This window comes from Solea senegalensis, linkage group LG2 (genome assembly GCF_019176455.1).
Source record: "Solea senegalensis isolate Sse05_10M linkage group LG2, IFAPA_SoseM_1, whole genome shotgun sequence".
Lineage (NCBI taxonomy): Eukaryota > Metazoa > Chordata > Actinopteri > Pleuronectiformes > Soleidae > Solea > Solea senegalensis.
This window is the reverse complement of record NC_058022.1, coordinates 31210828-31234722: the sequence shown is the minus strand read 5'-3', so window position 1 is coordinate 31234722 and position 23895 is coordinate 31210828. Positions and strand designations below refer to the sequence as shown.

Here is a 23895-nt window from a genome sequence, read left to right as displayed (position 1 = left end):
GTCGGTTTTGAGGTGAAATAATGTTAATGGCAGTCAAAATTGTTGAAATAAGAAGGCCGTTCAAGGTGATGAATCTCACTGTAAATAACCTCCTTTATGTTGTGGTACATTGTGTCTGAAGCATTTATGGTGGAAGCAAATGTGTTTGCCTTTTGCTGGACGATGTGTTCGGTGCCCATTTATAGTGTGTTAACCATGGTGAAGTGTAAAGAAAATATAGCCCCCTCTCGTGTTATCCACAAGATTTATGGTGAATTCTTCACCAGGAGACGAGGAACTCGCCGCGTATGTTGATATCCCGACGCCAAAAAAAGCCTCCAAAGAGCTTCAAAGCATTTTTTTTTCCCTTTTTTGTCCGGTCTCTGTTTTGTCATTCGTACACAACCATCACAGGGGGTGGTTTTCATGCTGTGAGAAAAAAAGCCCTGCTTGTGTTGCGATAGCGTGTGTTGATGGACGTCAGTGGAAACAGCTGGTGGGCAGCGTGTTCTGCCTCTGCAAAAACAACTATTTAGGCTTTCTGTTTATACACCCAGACCCTTTTCATCCTGTTTGGGGCCAGCAGCTTCTGAAACAGCAGTGAGACGTTCACTGTCCAGCCTGTGACTCACCGTGAGCGTGGTTCTGCGTAGATATTCACCAATAACATGTTGACAGAGCTTATCCGTTGTTTTAAAGGGCCAGTGTATAAGAATTAGAGACACCTAATGGTGAGATTGTGGATTGCACATTAAATGGAAGGACGCCTCGGCTCACTCCTCCCTTTTTTAAGACCGTCTGAACGTTAATCTATTTGTTTCTAATAGTTGAAATCTCATTTCATATTATAGCAGCGCGAGTAGAGCTTTGATTCACCGGTAAACACACTGACAACAGACACATCTTTACAGTCAGTGTGTGGAGCTTGTTGCTCTTAACTCATGCGGTTGGATCACTGATAAGAGATGTCAACATCAGGTCTGAACAGGACCTCAATTACGTTCACGCCACTGTGTTATAAGCTTTCGCTTCAAAATGGGACGTAGAAATCACCTATAAATGCAATATTTAATGTTATATATACGCACGCACGGGGTAGTATGTTCCGTTTCTCACAATAAAGCCTCCTAAATGTTACTCACTGGACATTTAATTAACAATGAAACATGGGACTCTTGTATAAATGACTGATAGCATTCTAGTGGTAAATCTTTCCCATTTCCAGTTCTTGTGTTTTGGCAGGACGCTGCCAAGTTTTTATTTTGCCAATCTCTTACTCCTCCTCCATTTAACTCTCGCTGGCTGTTTGAGCTTCGGTCCTTATTTGGCCCCTGTTTGGAAAGTTAAGAATTTACATTCTCCGGCTCGCTGCCATCATTGCAGCAGTGGCTCTCGTGTGGGCAGGAGCGAGTGCTTGAGAAATTTTGAGTGTGGTCGAACCCATGGCAGGCTTATTCACCGAAGCTAGAGGCATGATTTATGCCCAGTGGCAAACACTTTAGGTTGAACAGCTGAACGGGACTACAATAATCCTGTCACCTGGTTACACTGTCACTTTAATCTGTTACCGTCACTTTAAACCCTGAAACATGTCACTTTAAATCTGTTAAATTGCACAACCAGTGTTCACTTTATGTACAGTTCTTATTTCTTGTTTATATGCATATGTTTACACTTATTTTATGCATATATGTTATGTTAGTTTTTTTTTTTTGTAATACTCTTATTCCTTGTATATATGCATATGTTTACACTTATTTTATGCATATATGTTATTTTAGTTATTTGTAATATTTATATTTTTCTTATGTATATTTATACTTTTTTTTCTACAAAAGCATCTCTTTTTCTACTTTATGCTGGTGTTTTGTGAGTGGACAGCAAAGTAAGAATTTCATTGTACAGGGAAACGTGTTTCTTTACTGTGCATATGACAATAAACACTTTGAATCTTGAAGTAGATGAACTAGGATCAGACCGATTACTGCTGCTGAGACGTCAACGGGGAAAGATTTGTTCTGCTTTTCCTGCTGCAAAACTGACACTTTTTGCCACGCTGGATATCAAAAAGATTTTTTGTTTGTTTGTTTTAAAAAGCACAGAAGAAGGGCGTGAGCCAGGTGTATTTTGAGGTCCAAGGATGCAGTTATTATACAGTGATTCAATGATATAATATGTAACATTTCTGCATTAAAATATCTAAAAATGATGGGTTTCCATACCAGCTTCCTGCCTTTATACTTACGAGTGTCGGCTAGGGCCCACATGTGCGTCCAACCCAAACATTGCGATAAATATAAACTAATAAAAAACTAAACATTTTAGGCAAAGAAATAACCATAATGTAAACAAAAGAAGCTATACTAAAAAACAATTCTATTAACTACTGAAATTACCACAAAGAACAAAAACTAATAAATAACAACAAAGACCACAATTCCAATAATCCCGTCCTGCTTCCTGAGTTGTTGTTTTGATTGAGAGACACCTTGAGAGCAGAACTTCCATGCTGCGCAGGTGTTAACTCAGCGGACCAGACTGCTGAGTCATGCTTCATTATCATTCACTCTCCATTCAAATGAGAATAAAGAAATCGTTAAATCTATTCCTAATCAGCGCTGTCAGTGTAAGAACAGCGAATGTGAATAAGACGAGGGCAGTTGAGTGAACTCCTTGAGTCTCACCTTAGCCCCTTGACCCTTGTTGTGGCTAATTCGCCCCTGTCCCACCTCAGGTGACCTCTGTTTGCCCCTTAATGAGGCCTCTTGGCTGGGTTGAGATTGTGTAGGCCTCCCTCCCGGTGACTCGCTTGACTCCTTGTTATGTCTCAGTAGCTTCCCAGACGCCCCTCGTGACTCAGTGAGATTATAAACTCGCTGTTTTTAAATGCTTAAACCCACTATGACTCTCTCTCTTTCTCTCACTGTTGGAGACGTTGCGGTGATGTGATTAGGGAGACGTGTGTGGATATTCAAGAAAAGGTCAGAATTCGCTTTATTTCAAAACATTTCTTTAAAGAAAATCTCATATTTTAGCATTTCTCTGCAATATTTTGTATATTTTTAGTGAGGAATTGGCTGATACAGACAATGACCACATTATTAGGTACACATGCTGCTGTAGCTCATCTGCTTCAAGGTTCAATGTACTGTATTGTGCGTTTGTCTTCACACCTTGGTTGTACTTGAGTTCTTATTTGAGTTACTGTTCCTTTGTCATTTACACACCTGTCTTTGCAATGTTTTTGCAATTGCTGGTTATAGAGAGGTGGTAAATGGACTGGTTAACAGCTAAGATGAATTCAGAAGGCTCTATCAGGCTGATATTTGTTTCTGAGGTTGCTCAAGGTTGGGCCGCACGGTTGGTGTAGTGGTCAGCACTCTTGCCTTTGCAGCAAGAAGACCCAGGGTCCTTTCTGCATGGAGTTTGCATGTTTTCCCCATGTGGAGGATAAAGCGGTAGAAGTTGCATGGATGGATGGATGAATGGATACTCAAGGTTATGATGTCGGAATCATGAACATGCAGTTGTAGCAGGTGTACCTAATTAAGTGACCAGTATGGTGAGTTTAAAAACAAATAACTGAGCTGGATCCTTTCACAGACTGTGACGTATAGCAGAGATGAAGCTGCACAAACAGTAAGTGATGGATGAATGTCAGGTGTTAGTCTGGTCTGAAGATGATCACTTCTCACACTATCTCTCTGAGCAGCTTCAAACCAACTGAAGCGTGAGTCAGTCTCTCTCTCCCGCCTTATATGGATGAAGTCCATCGTGGCTGTAGCTGATGTCCTGTGACGTGGTGAGGATGTTATGTTACAGTGGAACACTGTATTTGTGTTAGATTACTCATAAACAAAATAGTTTTTAAATGCTTAATTCTGTATTTACATACATGTATACATATGAACTTGCATGCAACATAACCCAAAAATAATGGAAAAGACGGAATATAATTATGAACATAAAGAATATAAAGAAAAAATATGTTTCCTTAAGTTAATCACTTCCATTTCTGCCAATTTTTAATTCTCATTTATCTTATAAATCACCTTTGCTGTGGTGTAAACATCCTTTAGTGTCTCGTGTCTCGAAAGTCTTTTTGGACACGTTCCCACCGGTATGTTGTGGTGTTCAAAAGAACCCTGCTTTAAATATCTCTTTCTTCCTTTTTTCTTTTTCCATGTGAAGAAAAAGCATGTGTGCGGTCTGCATTGTCTTCTCCACATTCCCTCCAAAAACTGAAATAAATAAGCACTTTGATATGTATATGGCCAAATGTTCTGGATTCTCTAGAGTGATGCATGTGTTTACAACAGCAACCATTCTGTCAGCTGTGAATAAAGGCAGATACTCTTCAGGGCCACCAGGTCCACCAGCACTGATGTATGAATGTCAGCCGCGGCTCCAGGTTGGTGCAGGAACAGTGAAGAACAAGCATGAGCTGACTCGCCTCTGGCTCCACTGATAGCAGAAACGTCACGTTACCTCAGGAAAGCTGCAGTGCAGCAGCAGCAGCAGTGGAGTTGTTATTTCAGACGTAGCAGCTGACAAAGAGAAATATGTTCATGAAAACCTGGGAATATACTGCACAGGCGTATTCTTCAATTTAATTAAAAAAATTAATGAATTATGCTGGAGTGTTTAAGGCTCTGTTTTTGTTAAAAAAAAAACTCCAGGGTGGTATTTTATTTTATCCTGGACGTGCAGAAATCAAGACGTCTGGAAACCATGACGACAAGTTACCTGCATTCACATCATGACTGCTTCTCACTTGTCGCAAACTGGACTATCAGCTGAGAATGGAAAGTTCCATTTAAACTTTGAATTCCTGGTCCACCTCGCTGTTCATCTCACAGCAGAGAATCTTACTCTTACTTTTGTTATTTCACCCCATGGCGTGGAAGTGAAGTAACATATAATACATGGTTTGACCCATGATTGACAGACAGTGATTTTTTTTAACATCCTCTCAGACTGTATTGTAAAACCGACGTAACAGAAGATATAAACCACATTGTCTAAGATAAACACATGTACATAAATCAGCATCTCTTGGTTGAAAATGTACAACTACTGTATTGTATTACATTTGTTTTAATGTGTACCTAATAAACTGGCAACTGCCATGTACATGCATGAATCTGGACTGCACTTTCCCCTGAAGCTGTTTCACCGTAGCACCTGCAGCAACAGCAGTTAAATCCTTTTTATTACAAAACCTGACCAGACGCACAATGACTCACAAGTTGTGGTGATGCAAACTCCATATATGCACTAGCACTATGCACTTGTAAACGTTGGCCTATAAATTCAGATTTTATGGTATTAAAAATGGCACGGAACAGCATCGACTGGCTGACCTCATGGTGCAGATCATGTTGCAGCAAAGCAGAACATTAAGCCACAAAATAACTGCAACATGTATGCGCTCTTAAAGGAGGCTACGTTTCAGATATATCAGACAAATATATAGACGTTTGTATCATGAGTTGTTTTGTCATAGCATCTCCCCATATTTGACCTTCTTTTAAATGTTTCATTAAGTTCATACATGTAAAACTCTGGCTACTAGTGTTTAAATTTTTCTTGATCACATCATATTAAATGAGGTGGCACCTGCTCTGCTGTGATTGTTATCCAGCTACTGTATTCTGATACACTTGATAGTGGAATTACAAAGTCAACAGGTCTTTTGTTTTCCCACAGCAAAGTAATTACAGTCGCTTCCTTCCCTGCCTGCGTCTGCCGTCCAGCGATTAAATGTGCTCCCAAAACATCCAGCGGTTTCACCGCAAACACATTTGCAGCTTCGCCTTAATTTAACCATGCACACATTCCCCTGCATGCATGCACGTTAATGCTAAAGTAAATGGAAGGCGCCCTATTTGCGTTTGTTTATTCCTCGCAATCAGTGATGTGTGGTGCAGAGGGCAACGCAGACTATTAGGAGCCTGTCACGGACATGATCTGCAAAGTGTTTTGGGAACTAAATTAGCCTGAGATACCCTAACGGCTATTTAAAGATGCTACATGCAGCATTGCAACATCAGGAAATCAAAGCCGCTCTTATTTTGAGGCGATATTATAATTAGGGGACAAGTGATACTGTTGCTGGGAGGTCTGGCAACAGGTACTGGCTCTGGACTCTGCATTTTCTAGTGCTGCTGTGCCACCCAGCTGCATCTGATGGCAAACCTACTGTTAAACATGTGGAGACGAGATGCTGTTTGGAGCTGAGCATTATAGTTTCTCACTGTGAAGCTGCTCTGCAAAGAGAGATGTCAACAACAATACAATATAGTTTGTTGTTGTTGTTGTTGTGTGTGTGTGCCCTGTTTTTATGCTGTCTCTTGGCCATGTTGTCATTGTAAATGACATTTGGTTCTCAGTTGACTTACGTGGTTAAATAAACACTACATTTTCGAGATATAGTTGGTTATTTGTCTAAATTTAAATGTCCAATGTTCAGCAGGGTGTATTGGCAAATGAGTATGTGTGTACATATATATACAATTATTTTAAAATAAAAGCATAGTTTGGTTTTGTAGCCTTGAAACACACTTTTCACATGTACTTTAGACAAGGACCTTGCTTTTGGAGGTGGCCATCTTGCATCACCATGTTTCTATGGCAGCAATTTTGCTTTTGCACTTGCACATTCACTAAGAAATAAGACTTTCTTTCACTGGATCTTTAAAAGTTGTTTAATAGTTGTCAATTTGTTGTTTAAAGGACAAAGCATGTCTTTTGTTTTGAATTAGAAAGTGGTAGACTGGCATTTTTCCATCCTTTTTTACAGACTAACAATAGACCCACTTTATCCATCCATCTTCTACCGCTTTACAATTGACATGAGGGTCGTGGTGGGAGCTGTGCCAATCTCAGCTGACATTGGACTGTAGGCGGGGCATCGCACGGCCACATACACAGACAAAAAATGATTATCCTGTGATGCGGACCTAAAACTATCAACAAGACAACAAGAAAACAACCTCACCCACGACCTATCCCATTTCCAAGTGAGGCTTTTCATACACATCTGATGACATGGTTCAGTCAATATCCTTAAATGACAGTAAAGAGACACAGTAAAAACATAAATATATAATGTGCAGGAAAAAGTTAATAACTTACTTGAGTTATTTTTTGTCCTGTGAATTTCTGCCACCTAATTGTTTATGTGTGAATGAGACAATGCTGTCTGCCTTGTCCTTCAGCCAAAGGACTGCATCTCTGACTCTCGGATGACCTAATCCGACACAGTGACCATGTGAAAAGGCAAAAATATTATTTGTGTGTGTGTGTGTGTGTGTGTGTGTGTTTGAGGTACATGAGTCATCATTGTGTCCTCTCAGAATAACATGCAAAATGTGAGTGAATGTGTGTCCTGACAGTGAACTGTGCAATTCAATCGTGAATTGTTTTCTGACGCTGACATGACTTTCTGTTTTAGTGCAAAGTCAGCGCCGACTGTGCTGTTGCCTGGAAAGGCCCTGAAATGTTTCCCACACAGAGGAGCAGTCTGGTTTTTGGGGGCAGTGGCTATTTCTGTGCTGCTGAATGGGAGTTTGGGAATATTCAGGCATTTAGAGAAAAGATTCTTAGAAGTCTCTCCCTCCCTTGTGAAACACGGGCCTAAAATATCTTCAGATTTTACAAAGAGCCACTAGTTTATATCCCTCAATCATGGTTGGACTTCACTTCTGTCCCCTTCCGCTCCTCAGCTCTGACATAAAAGCTGTCACATTGTGTTTCTCCACTCGTCTCACATCTGTTTCTTTTTCTTCCTTTAACAGGTCACCACATCATGTCAAACAACGACCAGCTATGAGGTGGTGAGTAAACAACGTGCATGTTTGTGTGCTTGTGTCGCATGTGTGTGAAGTTGGCCGCCAATACGGTCACAAAGGAAACACTTAAAGATCTCGTTGACCTCTGAAATCCCTGTCGTTACGCTGCTAAATCCTTCCTGGAACTGTTTCACACACACTCACACACACACACAGGAAACACTATGAGGCCACTGTGGAAGGTTTAAAGGTCAGACTCTGTAACCATAAGAGCTTCCGCCATCTCTTCAAAGAAAAATCAGTCCAGACACCGTGTGAGCATGTGTTTTCAGCTGAAGAGGTGATAAGACATTTTGATTTAATGGAGGAGCTGACTTGTTGACTTAAACTCAAAATAATAATGATGATAAAATACTTCATTCATTTGTGTAATGAAACAAGTAAAAATTCAAGAAAACTATGTGTTTAAATCCAAGAACTGTACACGTCTCACACGTGCGCAAATGCAACTGAAAGTAGCAGTGTCGCCGAATTGCATTATGGGTCTGTTGCTTCTCTTTGTGTGTGTCAGAAGTTGAGAAATATTGGACATAGCAAGTTAGCTGTGTGAGTTTTAACATTATTGTTATCAACAACAAAGGTGCTAGCCAACCAAACCACATTTAAGAATTTGCTTAAACTCTACACAGCTTTCCCACTCTTTCAATGAGGGACATCAATTTAGAGACGTTAGCAACTCTTGCTATGCAGTTAGCCATGACGGACACTGCTGTGCTAACCTCCGATAGCCACCGAGCGTCATGCTCGTCCACTGTCAAGTGTTAAACCGGCACATATGTATGAGTTTGCTGTGTGGAATAGTTTTTGTCCTCCATGTTTTAAGGGATTGTTTACATTTACAAGTATTTAGGTTTTAAGGCAGAAGAAAATACTAATTTAATAATTGAATTGACAATAAGCCCACAGCCTTAAAAAAACAACTCAAAACCAACAGTTTAAAAATGTATTATGCTGCACCACACAGAACACTTCATCAGGCATCACCAAAACAATCCCATCTGAATATATTCAGATGGGATTTATTTATTTTATTTATTTGAATTTCAGATAATTGATTTCACTGCATCACTTCGTGACCATTCAAGAGTGAATTACAATGACGTTTCCCCACACACACACAGTCTGTGATATTTTAAAATGCAAAGATTACTCACACTGATGTTATGACCAAATTAGGAGCATTCCGAACTCCAGTGGGCTTTTTTAAATGACCACGGCAGCTTGTTTAACAGTCCTCCCCACTTTTGTTTACAGAGCTCACATCAGCCTGAGACGCTGCACTTAAACTCTGCGATGAGATTTTCCTCAACACATTGATCACTGTCAGGGTGTGTGTGTGTGTGTATGCATGTACTTCCTTTACGTTCTCTCCATCCTTGCCGCCTTCTGCAACTACACTAGCCAGGAAACAGTAATTTAATCATTTTTAAAGTTCACTTTTCACTTTAAAGACACTTTAAAGTTCATCCCTCTGATTTAATGTGGTATTTGTGTGCATGTGTGAGACAACACCACACAGACAGAAAGAGAGCTTCTCTGGGTCTCTTTCTCACCCTTCCTCTCACCGTATTGTTTCTTCCTCGCTGTGAGGGAAACAATGAGTAACCCACTGTCTCTGTGTCGATTCTCTCTCCAGCCTCCCACTCCTCAGCTGCCATTAAAGCATGTAGATACCCCGGTAAGTGCCGCCTCTTATTTATCAGTGTTACCTTTGAGGAGACATGCTTTAAAATCTCTTCCTTTATAAAGGCTGTCATAGTTATTGCAACAAAGAGCAGGAATCAGTGTACATTTGCGTACATTGTTCATGGTTTGTACCCACCGTCCTTTTTGGCCATTGACATTGTTACTCAAGTGTTACTCAAGGATTCCTCTTGCGGTAACTACACCCTTGCATGATTCAAGCATTCATTCATTGTTTATCACTTTATCCTCCACATGAGGGTCTCTGGGGCCACTGGAGCTAATCCCAGTTTAAGGTTGGGGTTAATAAGAGCAAGACCAATAGCATTTTAAAAGAAGGGGCTGGTTTTGAACAGTGTTTGTATTTCCAGTGTGTTCTTGTGTAATTTCAGTGTTTTCTATCTTTTCAATAAAACTAATACTTTAAAAAACTAAGGCTTGACTTTGTATTGTAGGCATACAAATCACAAACCACCCATTATAGACAACCTGTCCATGTGATGTGTAAGTTTGCAGCCACAGACTATATTAAACTCCTAAATAAAGCATAAATCAGAGTCAAGTCCCAAGTTAAAAGGTGCATTTATGAATTGTTTGAATTCATATCGAATTGAGCAATATATAACTGTTGCAACAGTGCTGTGCCCAAGTCTAAGGCCACTATTTGATTTGTTGCATTTGCATTACAAGCTCAAGCTACATAGAATGTGTATTTAAATTTGTTTTTAGAAAGTTTAACTCATTGCTAATGTATATCAAAAAATTTCAGTCACATCATCCCATTCAAAAAGCCAAACGTCGCAGTCTTTGACTGGCATAAACTTCATAAACAGTCTCCTACTGACTCTTCTGAATTTGCTTATTTCTCTTTTTCTATATTAGTGTTTTTTTGGTTGCATCTTAATATATATACCTAAAAATTAGCTATAGTCCTTTTATAGTTTATATTTTAACACTTGTTCTGTAGTTGCACACTCCATGCAGGTGGACTTTAAGCGGCTCTCTTTTCTGTGCCAGTCTGACAAAATATCTGGTACATACCTGACTGACAGAATATAAAAAACCCCAGCCGTGACGTCTATTTGTGCAACTTCACTGCAAATTCACGCTTCATCTGTGCCAGAAATGGTCCTGGCTCTGAAATTGCGCATGCATGTTTAGCTTGATATTGCTAAACCATGAAGACTAGGGGGGGGGGCGCAAGATTCCAGAAAAATTACAGCAGAACGAACCATGAAAAATGCAAAAAGAAAACTTATTCATGCCAGCAATAAAAAAGAAAAAGAATGTGTTATATGTTGGCTTGTTATATAATATTTTTTAGATTTTAAGATGCTCCCATATCTTTATTTGTCCCCTCATGAAACCAAGAGATCCCATGTTTCTCTCTCTCTCTCTCGTAAGTCACGATAACGAGTCAGTGTTTGCGCCACTCGTCGTCTGGATGTTTAGTTTGGAGATGACTCAAGAGTCAGATTATAAACACCAGATCTGTTTGTGTCCAGCAGCTTGTGTGCAGAGTTAGTTCACAGAATCCACGTACACACACGCACACACGGAAAGCAAGAAATTAAAGTCCTCTAGAGAAATGAATAGAAATGTAAAAGTGTGATTGCTCTATTTATCATTTTAAATAAGCAGACTATAAGTATAATACAGACTCATACAGCAGGAAACAGACGAGGAGTCGAGATGAGAGAAAGGAAAAGGAGAGTTTGAGGGCGGAGTCAGACATAATGGGATGATGAAAGTGATGGAGGACAATCTCAGAGAACACAAGTGCCTGGGAGGAGAGATGGCAGGGAGAAAGTGGGGAGAAAAAAAAGGTCCAGAGCGAACGGAGATACATAATGTTAAATGATATAAATGCTCAAGCAGGAATGACAGGGAAGCACGGTGTCTTTTTATTGGGAACTATGTTTGTGATCTTTTTTTAAAAAAAATTGTTTTTGCAAAAACAATGCAGAGGAGTTTTTCACACGTGTGCTCAGCATGGAGGTGGAGCACTGGCTACCTGTTTGGGAAGGTAGGATCCACTGGGAATATTAGCAAAATAACTGAAAAAAAACAGAGAATAGAGCAACAACAATACTGAGTATCGTTTTTTTCATTCTCATTCTCTTCTTCCCTTTGTTTTACTCTTATTTAAGTGTTGCAGTTCTGAGTGCAGACTTTTCCTGAACTTCATCGTCATACCACATTGAGTATATACTATACTTGAATATGTATATTTGTTTATGTGCATGTGTGTTGTCACTAGGGATCTACGAGGTCCTGCAAGAGTGTGGAGATAAGGCGAAAGCAGTCCGGGTAAGACACGCATCATCAACCTACGCATATGTTTGCATAGATTAATTAAGTTTAAAAAAGTTTTTTTTTAAATTTTCCTTTTTTCAAAACTCATTACTATAACTTGAGACTAACTTGTACTATAAAATTAAATTTGAATGATTTTTGGGTCAAAACTTCCTTCAGTATTTAGACCTGAAATGATCCATTTTGCTCACACACAGACATTCGTCTTTACTGGTTATTCCGCCCACAAATGTGTTATCGCAGTCTCCACTCACTGTTGTCTGCTGTTTTTCAAACATGGAACTTTCTCATGCAGGACTTTACTGTCTGCTCACCACCTGACTGCTGCTTGGCCAGAGGAACAGATTGCATAATAGCAGCAGAGGTCATGTAAACAGTCGGCGAGGGATTGTAAATCTGTCCACCTCCGAGAAACACAGAATAAGAGTGAACAGCGGGGGTTTATGTTTGATCGAGTGGATGTTTGCGATGAACTTTGTGGGTTGCTTCCCGAGAGACAGTGGAGGGAGTTTTCGACGTGTTCTCAAATGGGGGAAAAAATGCAACTGCAGTCCTAAAAATGATCATGTCTGGAAATGAAATGTAACAAGGCTGATGGTTATGACTGAAAAAGGTCAAAGCCGCTTCTCCTGTGTCCTGCAAAAATCATCAAAATTCACACAAAATCCAAACTTCTAACAGAGCTGTTTGAACACCAAGTAAATCAAGTATTTTTAATGATTCATTACCATATAATTGTCATTAAATAAAAAGGACAAGAGCAATCTAACTGTCTAACAAACAAGGAACTCGTTGCTCAAGGCTTATTTGGCCAATCCGGTTACCTCGGATGTTTTATTTTTTGAACGTATTCAGCAAATCAGGACTCCAGTATCTGGTTCAAGGAGAGCGAGAGAGACTAGATGGACCTCAGGCATTTTCTGCCTCCGACCATGACACCGTCTTCCCTCTGCCTCTGCAGGAGTCAGAGTGTGGTTCAGGCCATGGAGGAGAGCTATGAGGTGGACCTGGTCTACATCACAGAGAGGATCATCTCTCTCTCTTTCCCTGCCGGCGCCGAGGAGCAGAGCTATATCACCAACCTCAAGGAGGTGGCGACAATGCTGCACTCCAAACACGGCGAACATTATCTGGTGAGGAAGACCTCCTGACTCACCTCTCAGAGTTTCCTGTATTTGCTCCTATATGTATTTTCATGTTTGTTCTCTTTGCAATTTAAGATGCTCAACCTGAGCGAGACAAGGACTGACATATCAAAGTTAAACCACAAGGTACACACACACACACACACATATTTCTCATTTAACCTCATGTATAAAGAGAAATGAAACCACAAAAATCAAACTTCCCTTTTGCTCTCATTGCTCCTGCCCAGGTTCTGGAGTTCGGCTGGCCAGACCATCATGCACCAGCGCTGGACAAAATCTGCAGCATGTGCAAGGCCATCGACACATGGCTCAACGGTGACCCACGCAACGTTGTTGTGTTACACAACAAGGTAACGCAGAAATTGTGAAACAAATGTCCAGGAGGCACATGAAAAAAAAAGCAAAAGTGTGGAATGTTTGGTTATGTTTTATCTCGTCTGCTCTGAGGCGGCTGATCTCATAAAATTCCATACTAAATCACGCAGTTATTGAATTCTTATCGTCAAACAATCCATTATGTCCTGTTCAAACATACAGTAACTGCACAGTGTTAGTTCACCTTTTCCAGATGGAGCAGGAAAAAACGCCGGCATTTTCCCCCGACTTGACAGATTTGTGGCTTTTCAACAAACAAAGTGATCAAATATTATTAGGTGATTTGTATTATTCCAGCAAATGTAACTCCTGCAGCTTGCTGACCAGTCTATCACTTCTGAGGCTGTACAGTATTTGTTCTTCTGTCTTAACATGCCTAACAAATATCTTTGAATAATTTCGCATGCACAGTCCAACTTTAAATCACCTGACTTGACAAAAGTTTGTATTTTCTTCTGCTTCTGTGTCCCAGGGGAATCGAGGTCAAACTGGGGTTGTGGTGGCGGCGTACATGCACTACAGCAACATATCCGCCAGGTATCAGTTTCATTTTTTCATGTCATGTTTTTAAAAAGATTTGATTTTTCTCTACTTTACAGGGAAAGTTGAGGTTTTAAAAAGTGTGGTTGCATGAGGTTATGACGTCAACGCCGACTGACCACTGCTTCGTGCCACTGTTTGAGTGGACATGCCAGGGACAAAAGGAAAACCAGGTTTTAGCCAGTTTTCAACAGGCTCACCTAGTAATATCTACACCTGCTTAAGCCTGCGATAGCTTAAAACATTTATTTGCTACCTTACTTTGGCGTTAGACGACCTTTTTCAGCAGGAAATTAAAGTTTACCTGCTCCCAACTGCTTTTTTTGACTTGGCTGTTGGATTTACCTTGGATTTACCTTAGTGGCACAAACTTATTGAACAGCTGCCATTCCCTCTGGAGCTAAAAATGTACATTTTCTAGATGCACTTTGGTGTGTTCGAGTGAGCCGTTTACAAACTTCAGTTTCCAGCTGTGAAAGTTTAGCGTAATAATGAATTCTGTCTCTGCTGGCAGCGCCATGTAATCAGTGAAAGCGATTGTCCGGCTCTCAGCTAAGTCCCTGGAAAGCAATGTGCATGCAGCAGTGAGGCAAAGCCAGTGTTGATAACACGTCAATACCTTATACAACCACACTTCAAAAAACTGAACTATCCCTTTATAGCTCCCCCTAATCTCTGAGGTTTTGTGCCTGCACATTTAGGCCCCCGGGGTCTGAGACCTGAGCAGTCTTGACTGAAAATTGAAAACTGATATGATTATTATGGCAAAACACTGAATCCACAGTCAGCTTATTTTCCTGGCTTTGAGAGAAGAAGAGCTTCAATCTGTTGTTGCTCTTTAATGCGGGCAGATGTTACCAGGTGGGATGGAGCCAGGAGGATTTACACTGTTTTAGTGATGGTGAAGACTGGAATATTTTTCAGTCTCATATATACTTATTAAACTTACTTATTATTACTTATGTAAGTCAATATACTTATTTATACTGTAAATATCAAGTCCATACTGTGTATATTCTGCTAAATGTCTATAATGTACATTCTACATTCTATTTTAACTCATTTTTTATAGTCCAAGTGTTAATATCTTTTTATATTGTAATTTTCTTTTTTGGTAATGCATGTTTATTATTTATTATCTTTGTAACGATGTAAATTTCCCCACTGCGGAACAAATAAAGGACTGTCTTATCTTATTTCAATCTCTTTATATTTTTTATTTACAAAAGACAAGCAGTTGTTGATCATTTTGAAACCGTTAAACACAGCCTAGTTTGAAAGATTAAAGCTCTAATATCTAACTGTGTGTCATTCAGTGCTGACCAGGCGTTGGACAGGTTCGCCATGAGGCGCTTCTACGAGGACAAAGCACTTCCTGTGGGTCAGCCATCGCAGAGGAGGTTAGTAATTACCTCACTTCCTGTTTGGGTTCACTGCTCTGCTACTGTTGTTTCTGTGCACCCGAGGATGAAAACTGTGGTAGTTATTCTCACAAAAGTGAACAACTGAAGCAAAATGTACTGAAGTGGCGTCACCTCCGAGTTGAGTCGAGAACATGAGCACGAACATAATTCAGGTTAGCCATTGTTAGCATTAGCAGTCAGATTGCTGCTGTTTTGCACACACAAACATTCGTAACATTGATTAAAAAATTGTATGACTGAATAATTATGAAATGAAAAGGACACAAGTGCAATTAACAGTAAAAACAGCATGTTTTCGTTATTGAGATACTAACTTTCTGAGTGAGTAGGTGTGTAGGAAGTGACAGTTTGCTAGGTCCTGACATCTTGCTCAGGCTGCTACACCACAAAAATTACAGCTCAAATTGAATCAAAACAGATTGTTTATTGTTTATTATGTTGCAATAGGGCTGTCACTTCTTCAGCCAATATTACGTGACACACCATACAATACACCAGCATAAATTAAACGATTTTTGCTTACAAGTTAAAGAGGCAGTGTGGGTTCATGAAATTATTTCCAGAAATTAGATTCAAAATGTTTGCAAACTACCACAAGTCAGTAGTCGCTGCCATATTCTGTTGTGTTTTTGGGGGTCAGGAGCTGAAATGTTAGGCAAACCAAACCACAAAATAACAAAAACAACCAAACTCCATCAGTCTAATTTAGTTTCAGAAGCATTTTGCAGAGGAAATGCTTTCCTTTTTTTTCCTCTTGTTTATCTGCAGTTTCATTTTAATTGGGATAATTGTTAGTAAATGTCACGGCACGGACAGAGGCCATCCGTCTTGTCTGTCTGAGGGATTCCACTGGTGTCTCTTGGGGAAGCTGCCCAGGGTTTAGTGGCAGTTCATTCCTGTCTTCTAAGGATATCGGAGCATATTTTCACCCAATTCTTTTCCATTTTTAGCAGTGTGTGTTTTGAGATAATGCCCTTTCCATGAACAGAGAGGAAAGCAGCCTCAAACCAGAGCAAGTCAAGCCAAGCAGAAGTGGTTTTAATGGGTATTTAAACTATTTTTTTAATGCCTTCTCCTTTAAGTCATAAATCTGCTCCTGACATTGTATTAGTCCCCACTGCATTATTAGACAGTCAGCAGCTGAAAGGCTTAACCCACACAGTGTCTCTCTCCTTCACCTGCTGTGAGAGGACTCTTGACGTGAGAGTCTCGGAAAAAGATGAGCAGGGGAAAAAAAGAAGAAAAAAACAAGGAAACGGCAAGCAACTCAATACCACTTCATTTTGTGAATTAGGCAGCCAGCCAATTTCTAACAGGTCTATAGGCTTGCCCTCTGCCCTGCTGCTATTTCTTGCTTTGGATATAATTACCTCTGCCCCCTGGAGTCTGCTAGTATTATGGTCTGGAATGTGTGACATTATCATCAAGAGTAAAAGGTGAGCTCAGTTCGAGCTATGAGAGCTTGTAAAAAGTTTGGATAATCAAATTGACAGTATATACACACAAATCTGCATAAGAGCAACAGCATAACGAGACAAGTGATCAAGTTAAAACTTGACCCACGTACAAAAAGCTATGTGTGATATGGCCAGTGGTATTATTATGGTGGATTATGGAGAAGTAAATGAGCTTTAGCTATAAATTAAAACAGGAAATTGATTTTGCTGGTTTGATTGCCATCCAAGTATTGAAGAAATAGACAAAATTATTCTTGCAGGGTTTGTAGCCACTGTTTTATATCATGCATTAGCTTTGTGTGACCTTACCATATTTAAGTGTGTCGTTATAGCTCAATGATTTCTGGTTTAGGTTTAAGGTGCAATATGGGTTACAGCCACCACTACTACTACTACTTTTGGAGTGTGAAATAAATGCTCAATCGAGGTCTCGATCACAGTCCTGAACCCAAAACGCAATGCAGAGTCCAGGGGGAAGTATAGAGGGACTGATAGCGGATGTGCAGAGCCGTGTGGGTTACATAAACACAACACACCAAAGTACATGGAGAATATTGTCATTTTTACATAGCAGCACACAGGAGTTGTTGATCCACCACTGCCTCTATAAATGTGTTATTTTGTCCCTTCAATGTTTGAAAACTTGTGGTTACCTAGGTAACACAAACTTATCATACAAGGAAGTAAGTAAAACAGCCAACCTAAAACGTGGGTTTTATCTATGGGATTTGGTGCAGGACAATGAGTTGTTAACAAACTTGCGTTTTCTAGCAGGAAATACTGATTTACAGGCATCTTACCTTTAATTTGTCGACCCTAGTGTCCTAGTCAGAGTCTGCATCACAGAAACAAAATACCTTAACCTTAACTATTGCTTTAATATGAGATCATTACTTAATAAAAGACAGAACATCTGCACGGCTTGTGATTACAAGCCCCTTCCTCCTCTCAGCACTGCTTATGTGGTGTTCCCTGCTCTGTCTAATTGAATTTCAGAGGTGAAACCATCTGGCAACAGACAGCAGAGCAAGAGGGGGGTGGGGGGGCGACTGCATGTGTCGACCCGACGGTCAGGGTCACGTTCGGTAGCATCGTTGTTATCATCACTTACAAGCAGACCACACTGACTCCAAAGGTGCACCCGTCCAATGTCACCTTTCTACTGTGACATTTGCCATGAAGGCGAGGGTTAGTGGTTAGTGGGATTAGCTGTGTGGTTGTGAGCTTATTAAATTTATATGTGTGGATATTAAATTTAGTAAATCTCAATTGTCTATTGGATAATCACAACTCGATATCACCCAAATTAAAACCCATTTTTTGGTCCACATCAAAACTTATTAAGCTATATCCTATAGCTTATAACACCTTTGTGACCTCTGAACTTCTGTGTAAGCAAGTATCATCAGGTCCGTTAGCGGTTACACCTGATCGCGTTCCTTTTGTCAGCACCTATGCAACAAGATATCACGTCTTACTTGCATAAAAGTAAATTGTAGTGCTTCATTTAAGGGAGTGTAAATTAATTGGATGAATTTAATTCAGGTTTATTATTTTTTTCATCTTGTTGTGACCTAAAAACATGATAAACCTGACAAATAAAACTCAATACATTTTTGCCCTCATGGAGTATCGAGGTGTAGTTGCAAGATTGCAATTCAGTTTAACAAGGTTCCATAACCATTAAGATTTTGTAGTTTAGACACTCAGCATCAACAAAAAAAAAAAGTTTAGTCAAACAGACATAATTGTATTACTATTTATTGGAAAATACAATTTAGAAGTGATTCACTTCTCTTATATGAGCTTAGATGACATACTTTTTTCTATATCTATTTCATATTTATGGAACCAACTGCAAATGCGAGAAAGAACTAAGATTCTAGTGTTTTATATTCTATGTCATGTGATTAGTGACTTTAAACCAATGCACAATTATTTTAAAGCCAGAGAAAGAGAAATAAGATGCAGCACTTTGTATTGGAATTGACCACATTTTCTATTTTATATGATTTTTTTCTTTATAAATGACGAAAAAACCTGCACAAGATACCTATGACCCAACTTGATGTTTGCGACATGAGCAGTATTTGACAACATCTTTACAACTCTGCCTGCTCTTCCTCTGTCTCCAGGTACGTGCGCTACTTCAACGGCCTTTTGTCGGGACACATAAAAATCAACAACAAGCCTCTGTTCCTGCATCACGTCATCATGCACGGCATACCTAACTTTGAGTCCAAAGGAGGTGAGTATCTCCCTCTTCCACTATTCGCAGTCACAACTGTGTTCCTGCTGCTAGACCATCTCCTTGTTTTACTTCCCTCCACAGGCTGCCGTCCTTTCTTGAAGATCTACCAGGCAATGCAACCAGTCTACACATCAGGAATATAGTATGACAACTCTTATTCCAGTTTAAAGTGGTTTGTTTTAGTTTTAATTCAGGGGAATGAGAGAATCAATACATTATTTTTTTTTATTATTATTATTAACACAGTAATGTACAAGGAGACAGCAACACCAGTATCTGCATCACAATTGAACCAGGCCTGCTACTGAAGGGAGACATCTTGGTAAGAGCTCAGTCGCAAAACACTGAACTTTCTCCAGTTTCAATGTTCTTTTCAAGTGTGGTTGTATGAGGTATTTCTGCTTAGGCCTGGGTATCACCACTAGTTTCCTGAATCAATTTGATTCCGATTCTCAAGGTCTTAATTCGATTCGATCCACGATTCGATTCTGATTTAATTTGGAATATTTCAGTAACATTTTTACAGAATTTAATACTGTTAATTTTTTTTTTCTTTTACATTAACAACCGAAACCAAAGCAGTTACATGAATGTACTTTTTATTCAACATGACCAGCGTGCTGATCACATTTTTTATAACCAACCATGTTGTCAGTGAGAGCATGTATCAAGGTTGATTGATTGACTGATTGATTGATATACTATGTCAATACCTCACATAACCACACTTGAACAATCCCTTGAAAATGATCAATAGAAAAACAACTAAACTATTAGTTATCAGAATCAGCATGCAGAGATATGGGCTGGTTGATAGACAAATTCATATATTGATGATTTCTTTTTCACCGCAGCTGAAGTGTTACCACAAAAGGTACAGGAACCCGACCAGAGACGTGGTGTTCAGGGTTCAGTTCCACACCTGTGCCATCCACGACCTCGGTGTGGTCTTTGGGAAGAGCGAGCTGGACGAAACCTTCAAAGGTAAGCGCTCTCTGGGTGTTCTCCACATGTTTGTGTTTGTTCGACCATCACTTTGTAAATCAAAAATCTGAATTTTCACTTGAGAGCAGAAGTGTATTATCAAAAGAAATGAATAAATATCTGAAAACAACTCGGAGGCCTCACAATCGCAGCAATAACTGTTGACTAACTAAACAATAAGTGACCTCAGGGCGTAATAGACTCCAGAGCTGATCAAGGGTTTATTTGAATTCCCACGTGGAACAGTAGGATTTCAAAAGCTATTTAGTTGTTCTCCGTAACCAATGGGATTTGAAAAATTTGGATATTTTTCAACATTCCCTATTTTCTATATCAAGACATTTGTGCTTTGCTGCAGCACAAATTCCTTCCTCACATTTTAGGACTAAATAGGGTCCTCTGGTGGTGAAAGCTGCATTTACTTACAGAGGCATAACATCCAATATGAAGATTTAGAATAATAATTTAACCTTTAGTTTTAATTCACATTGAGATTTAGGTTTAAAGTTAAGTTGACCATTTAGACTTAACCTTTAATGTTATATTTAGATTAAACCTTCAGGTGTAAACTGTAATTTCAATGCTGTATGACTTTGAAATTATATTTAACCAACTTATACATTAAAAATTAGCTTTAAAACATTGCCGCTTTAAGCAGCCACTTACAGAATCTTGAATAAAACAAATTTGAAACTAATTAATATAAACATATTTATAATTAAACGTGTATTTGTGAGCACGTATCATAAAACAACAATAAAAAAAGGCCCTACTGTGTGCCTGTGCAGATGAGAGGTTTCCAGAATATGGGAAGGTGGAGTTTGTCTTCTCGTATGGCCCGGAGAAAATCAAAGGTAAAGGTAAATCTTCAACTTTCTTACTGAAATATCACTTCTAATTCTTTTTTTTAAATTTATCGTGGCCTCTTTCTGTGTTGAGCGTCTATTACCCATCACCTCTCGTGTTCCGCAGGATTGGGCCACCTGGAGAACGGGCCAAGCGTCTCGGTGGACTACAACACCCAGGACCCTCTGATCCGCTGGGACTCGTACGAGAGCTTCAACCAACAATGTGAGGACACTGCGGACGGCGACCAGGGTACGTGCAAACGCACACACAAAAACACATCCACACTGGCCACTTTATTAGGTACAGAATGAGGCAAAGGGTGATTTAGGTGTCTTTAAGTGTGGCATGGTTGTTGGTCGGAGTATTTCAGATTAAATGAGATTTTCACGCATAGAGAAGGGTTTGAAAAAGAGGAGATATCTAGTGAGTTGCAGTTCTAGACAAAGCGAAAAACAGATGATACACCAAGTGTACCTAATAAAGTGGCTGAAAACACCGAGAGGATAAGTTTTGTGGTTGGAACGTTTGTGGTTTAATTCTTGTACATTAAAAACTGAGATAAAAAGCAGATCAATTTAGATTAAACACCAAACGGGAGAAGATAGATTTTAATTTAAGGAGGTTCGACATTGAATTGCTTTCTATTGATTCAGTGACTTTAAAGTGATGAGTACATGGAAAGCCTTGTATGGGCGGCTACAAAAAACAAAAATTGTTTTATTTTGAAGCCACATTACATTACAAACACACCTTTGGGTAGTTTATAAGACTCCTAATGTTACACACTTGACCTTTAAAAGGAAACTGCTGCCGTGTTTGTATTGCATGATGGGAACGTGTCACTAATCCAGCTCCCACATGAAATCCATGCCGTGATGCTTCCTCCTGAGGAGATGCACTGTGTCTCTCCCCTTTTTCACCCACCTTTACTCCCCACCCTTACCCTCACCCACACACACCCTCCCCCAACCTGTCAATGAGGCCTTTAAATAGCTGCTGCAGAAATAGGGTCGCGTCAGTCACCCCGCTACTGGCTGTAGCCCGGTGGTTGTAACTTGAAACACCACCAACCCTACTCAGTGTCCCATAAAGTGCTTAAACCCACCCCCATCCGCTCACCTGCTTTTGCTTCTGTGCAAAATTTGGGCACAAAGTTTAACATGCTGTCACATTCAGGGATTTGGGACTCATACAATAACAAAAATCTCTGTTAAGAGAAAAGTGTGTAATCTGTTTATAGGTCACATCTTCAGGCTTTTTACAGTATGTGTTGTTGGGTCAAAGTCATATTCATTCATTTAATATTGCAAAAATACACAGATTTTCAGCCTAAATGCTCTGTGTTCTAAATAGTGATAACTAAAACACAAAAAACTGCCCACAAAAAATTAACTCTACTTAACTCTAAAAATGACTCAACAAACCTGCTCATTCAGCTGTTTGATGTCCTCACAAACGCTCCCTTACTAGGGTCTGATAGTACTGCTTGACAGAGCCCATTTTCAGATGAATAACATAGCACACAAAAAAAGGACATCATTTATGTTCACAAAGAACAAACACAGTCAGAATAGTGACAAGGATGAAGCAAAAATGACCAAACGTTACTTGCAGTGCAGCTTTAAATCCAGTTTAAAGACAAACAGAATATGATAGCATGGTGGATTTAAGAATCTTTTTCTTTTTTCTGCTGACCTAAATGTCATGCATACTTGCAGACACCGGCTAACTCAGGCGTTTACACAAATGCTGAGTTAACACAGTTTTGATCGTTTGGTTTTTGGCTAAATATAGACGATAAAAACATTTACTTTACGTCCTCAAACGTCAGCAGTAAATTTTCAAGTGTTGGTGTCGGTCACCGAATAAAGAGAGTTGCTTCTGTTCAAGGAGATTTCCAATGACTTTAGCTTTGAATTTAGCTTTTGAAAAATGAGTTTCTTCTGTGTTTATATTCATCCGGCTTTGTTCTTATAGTAAATGAGTGCATGCAGTTTATGAATGGGTAAAGGAAAGTCTCTCGGTGGGATTGTCTTCATTACAGGATAATTCCTGCAATAAAGTGAACACCATTGACAGCATCATAAAATATCCCATCTTTGCTCCATTCAGGACACAGTGTTGCTACTTAAGGAGACTGACAGTCTTGCAAGGTCCCTTGGAAACTCTTAGGGTTGATGAGATTCATGATCACTGTTGTTAATCTGAGAAATTTGCACAAACAGTTGAGTCAGGCCTTGGCAGCCATTGTGTTGCTGCATCCACTTTTATATATGGGATTTTTTTTTATAGCTTTGCAAAGACCCATTTCATTTTTATGAACATCCCTAGAGAACTGTTGCGGTAATTGCTGTGTTGGAAGAAGGTCATTGGGAATCGCCAGGATTGCAAGTTTGATCCTAATTGAATGGGCAGCAGTGTTCTCAGCACTCAGCAGAAAAAAGCTCTCAGCCAGTTTATTCATTTGTCTAATTGCAGCGTTCGCTCTTGCTCTCTGGACGCGAGAATCTCGGCGGTTCAGAGGGAGATGGTGCAGGAGTCAGGTGGCTATTCTTTACAAGGACTGGGCAGAGAGTACCTCAGAAAAGGTCACACTTGTCTTCTGGAAAATGCATCAATGACATAATAACAAGCAGCTTATGCTGCCGGGATATTTTGTTGCAAAATCACTTGGTTTCATGTTTCATTTAAATATTATAGCCCTCTAAAGGCCCTGCTATACTTACGCACACACATGCTGTGCGCCGAAGTGTGCCGCAAATCTCGGACCCTGGTATACTCGCGCGTCAGAGTCCTGTAGTATCCAACTTCACCATCGGGTGGTGGTACACGTCTGGATGCAGGGAAAAGGACGAATAAGAGCACTTTTCGGCAACTGGAATACTGTTACAGTGCATAAAAGGGGCTGATAATGTTTACAGTTTGTCACACACAAATGAAACCAAGTGACACACTACTCAGTGATTATGAGAAAAGAAAAACACATTTTTGGCAACTGAAATGCTGCATATTACTGTTTGTACTAGCCGTTTACAG

At 39.7% G+C, this 23895-nt stretch overlaps 1 protein-coding gene across 10 annotated transcripts in view; it reads left to right on the top strand.

Moving 5' to 3' along the window:
• tns1a (tensin 1a) overlaps nt 1-23895 on the top strand; it is a 93870-nt gene that overhangs the window by 42062 nt on the left and 27913 nt on the right. For 7 of the 10 annotated variants that reach the window (XM_044014691.1, XM_044014660.1, XM_044014652.1 and 4 more), the window contains 14 exons: nt 7779-7817; nt 9469-9510; nt 11776-11825; nt 12793-12964; nt 13052-13102; nt 13207-13329; nt 13827-13891; nt 15211-15294; nt 18911-19023; nt 19108-19168; nt 19273-19348; nt 19881-20010; nt 20799-20870; nt 20983-21108. In XM_044014691.1, coding sequence (XP_043870626.1) covers nt 12815-12964; nt 13052-13102; nt 13207-13329; nt 13827-13891; nt 15211-15294; nt 18911-19023; nt 19108-19168; nt 19273-19348; nt 19881-20010; nt 20799-20870; nt 20983-21108 — 1051 coding nt within the window. In that variant the 5' untranslated portion in view covers nt 7779-7817; nt 9469-9510; nt 11776-11825; nt 12793-12814. The remainder of the gene's footprint in view (nt 1-7778; nt 7818-9468; nt 9511-11775; nt 11826-12792; nt 12965-13051; nt 13103-13206; nt 13330-13826; nt 13892-15210; nt 15295-18910; nt 19024-19107; nt 19169-19272; nt 19349-19880; nt 20011-20798; nt 20871-20982; nt 21109-23895) is intronic. The other 3 variants (XM_044014669.1, XM_044014643.1, XM_044014616.1) reach the window with 1 other exon arrangement.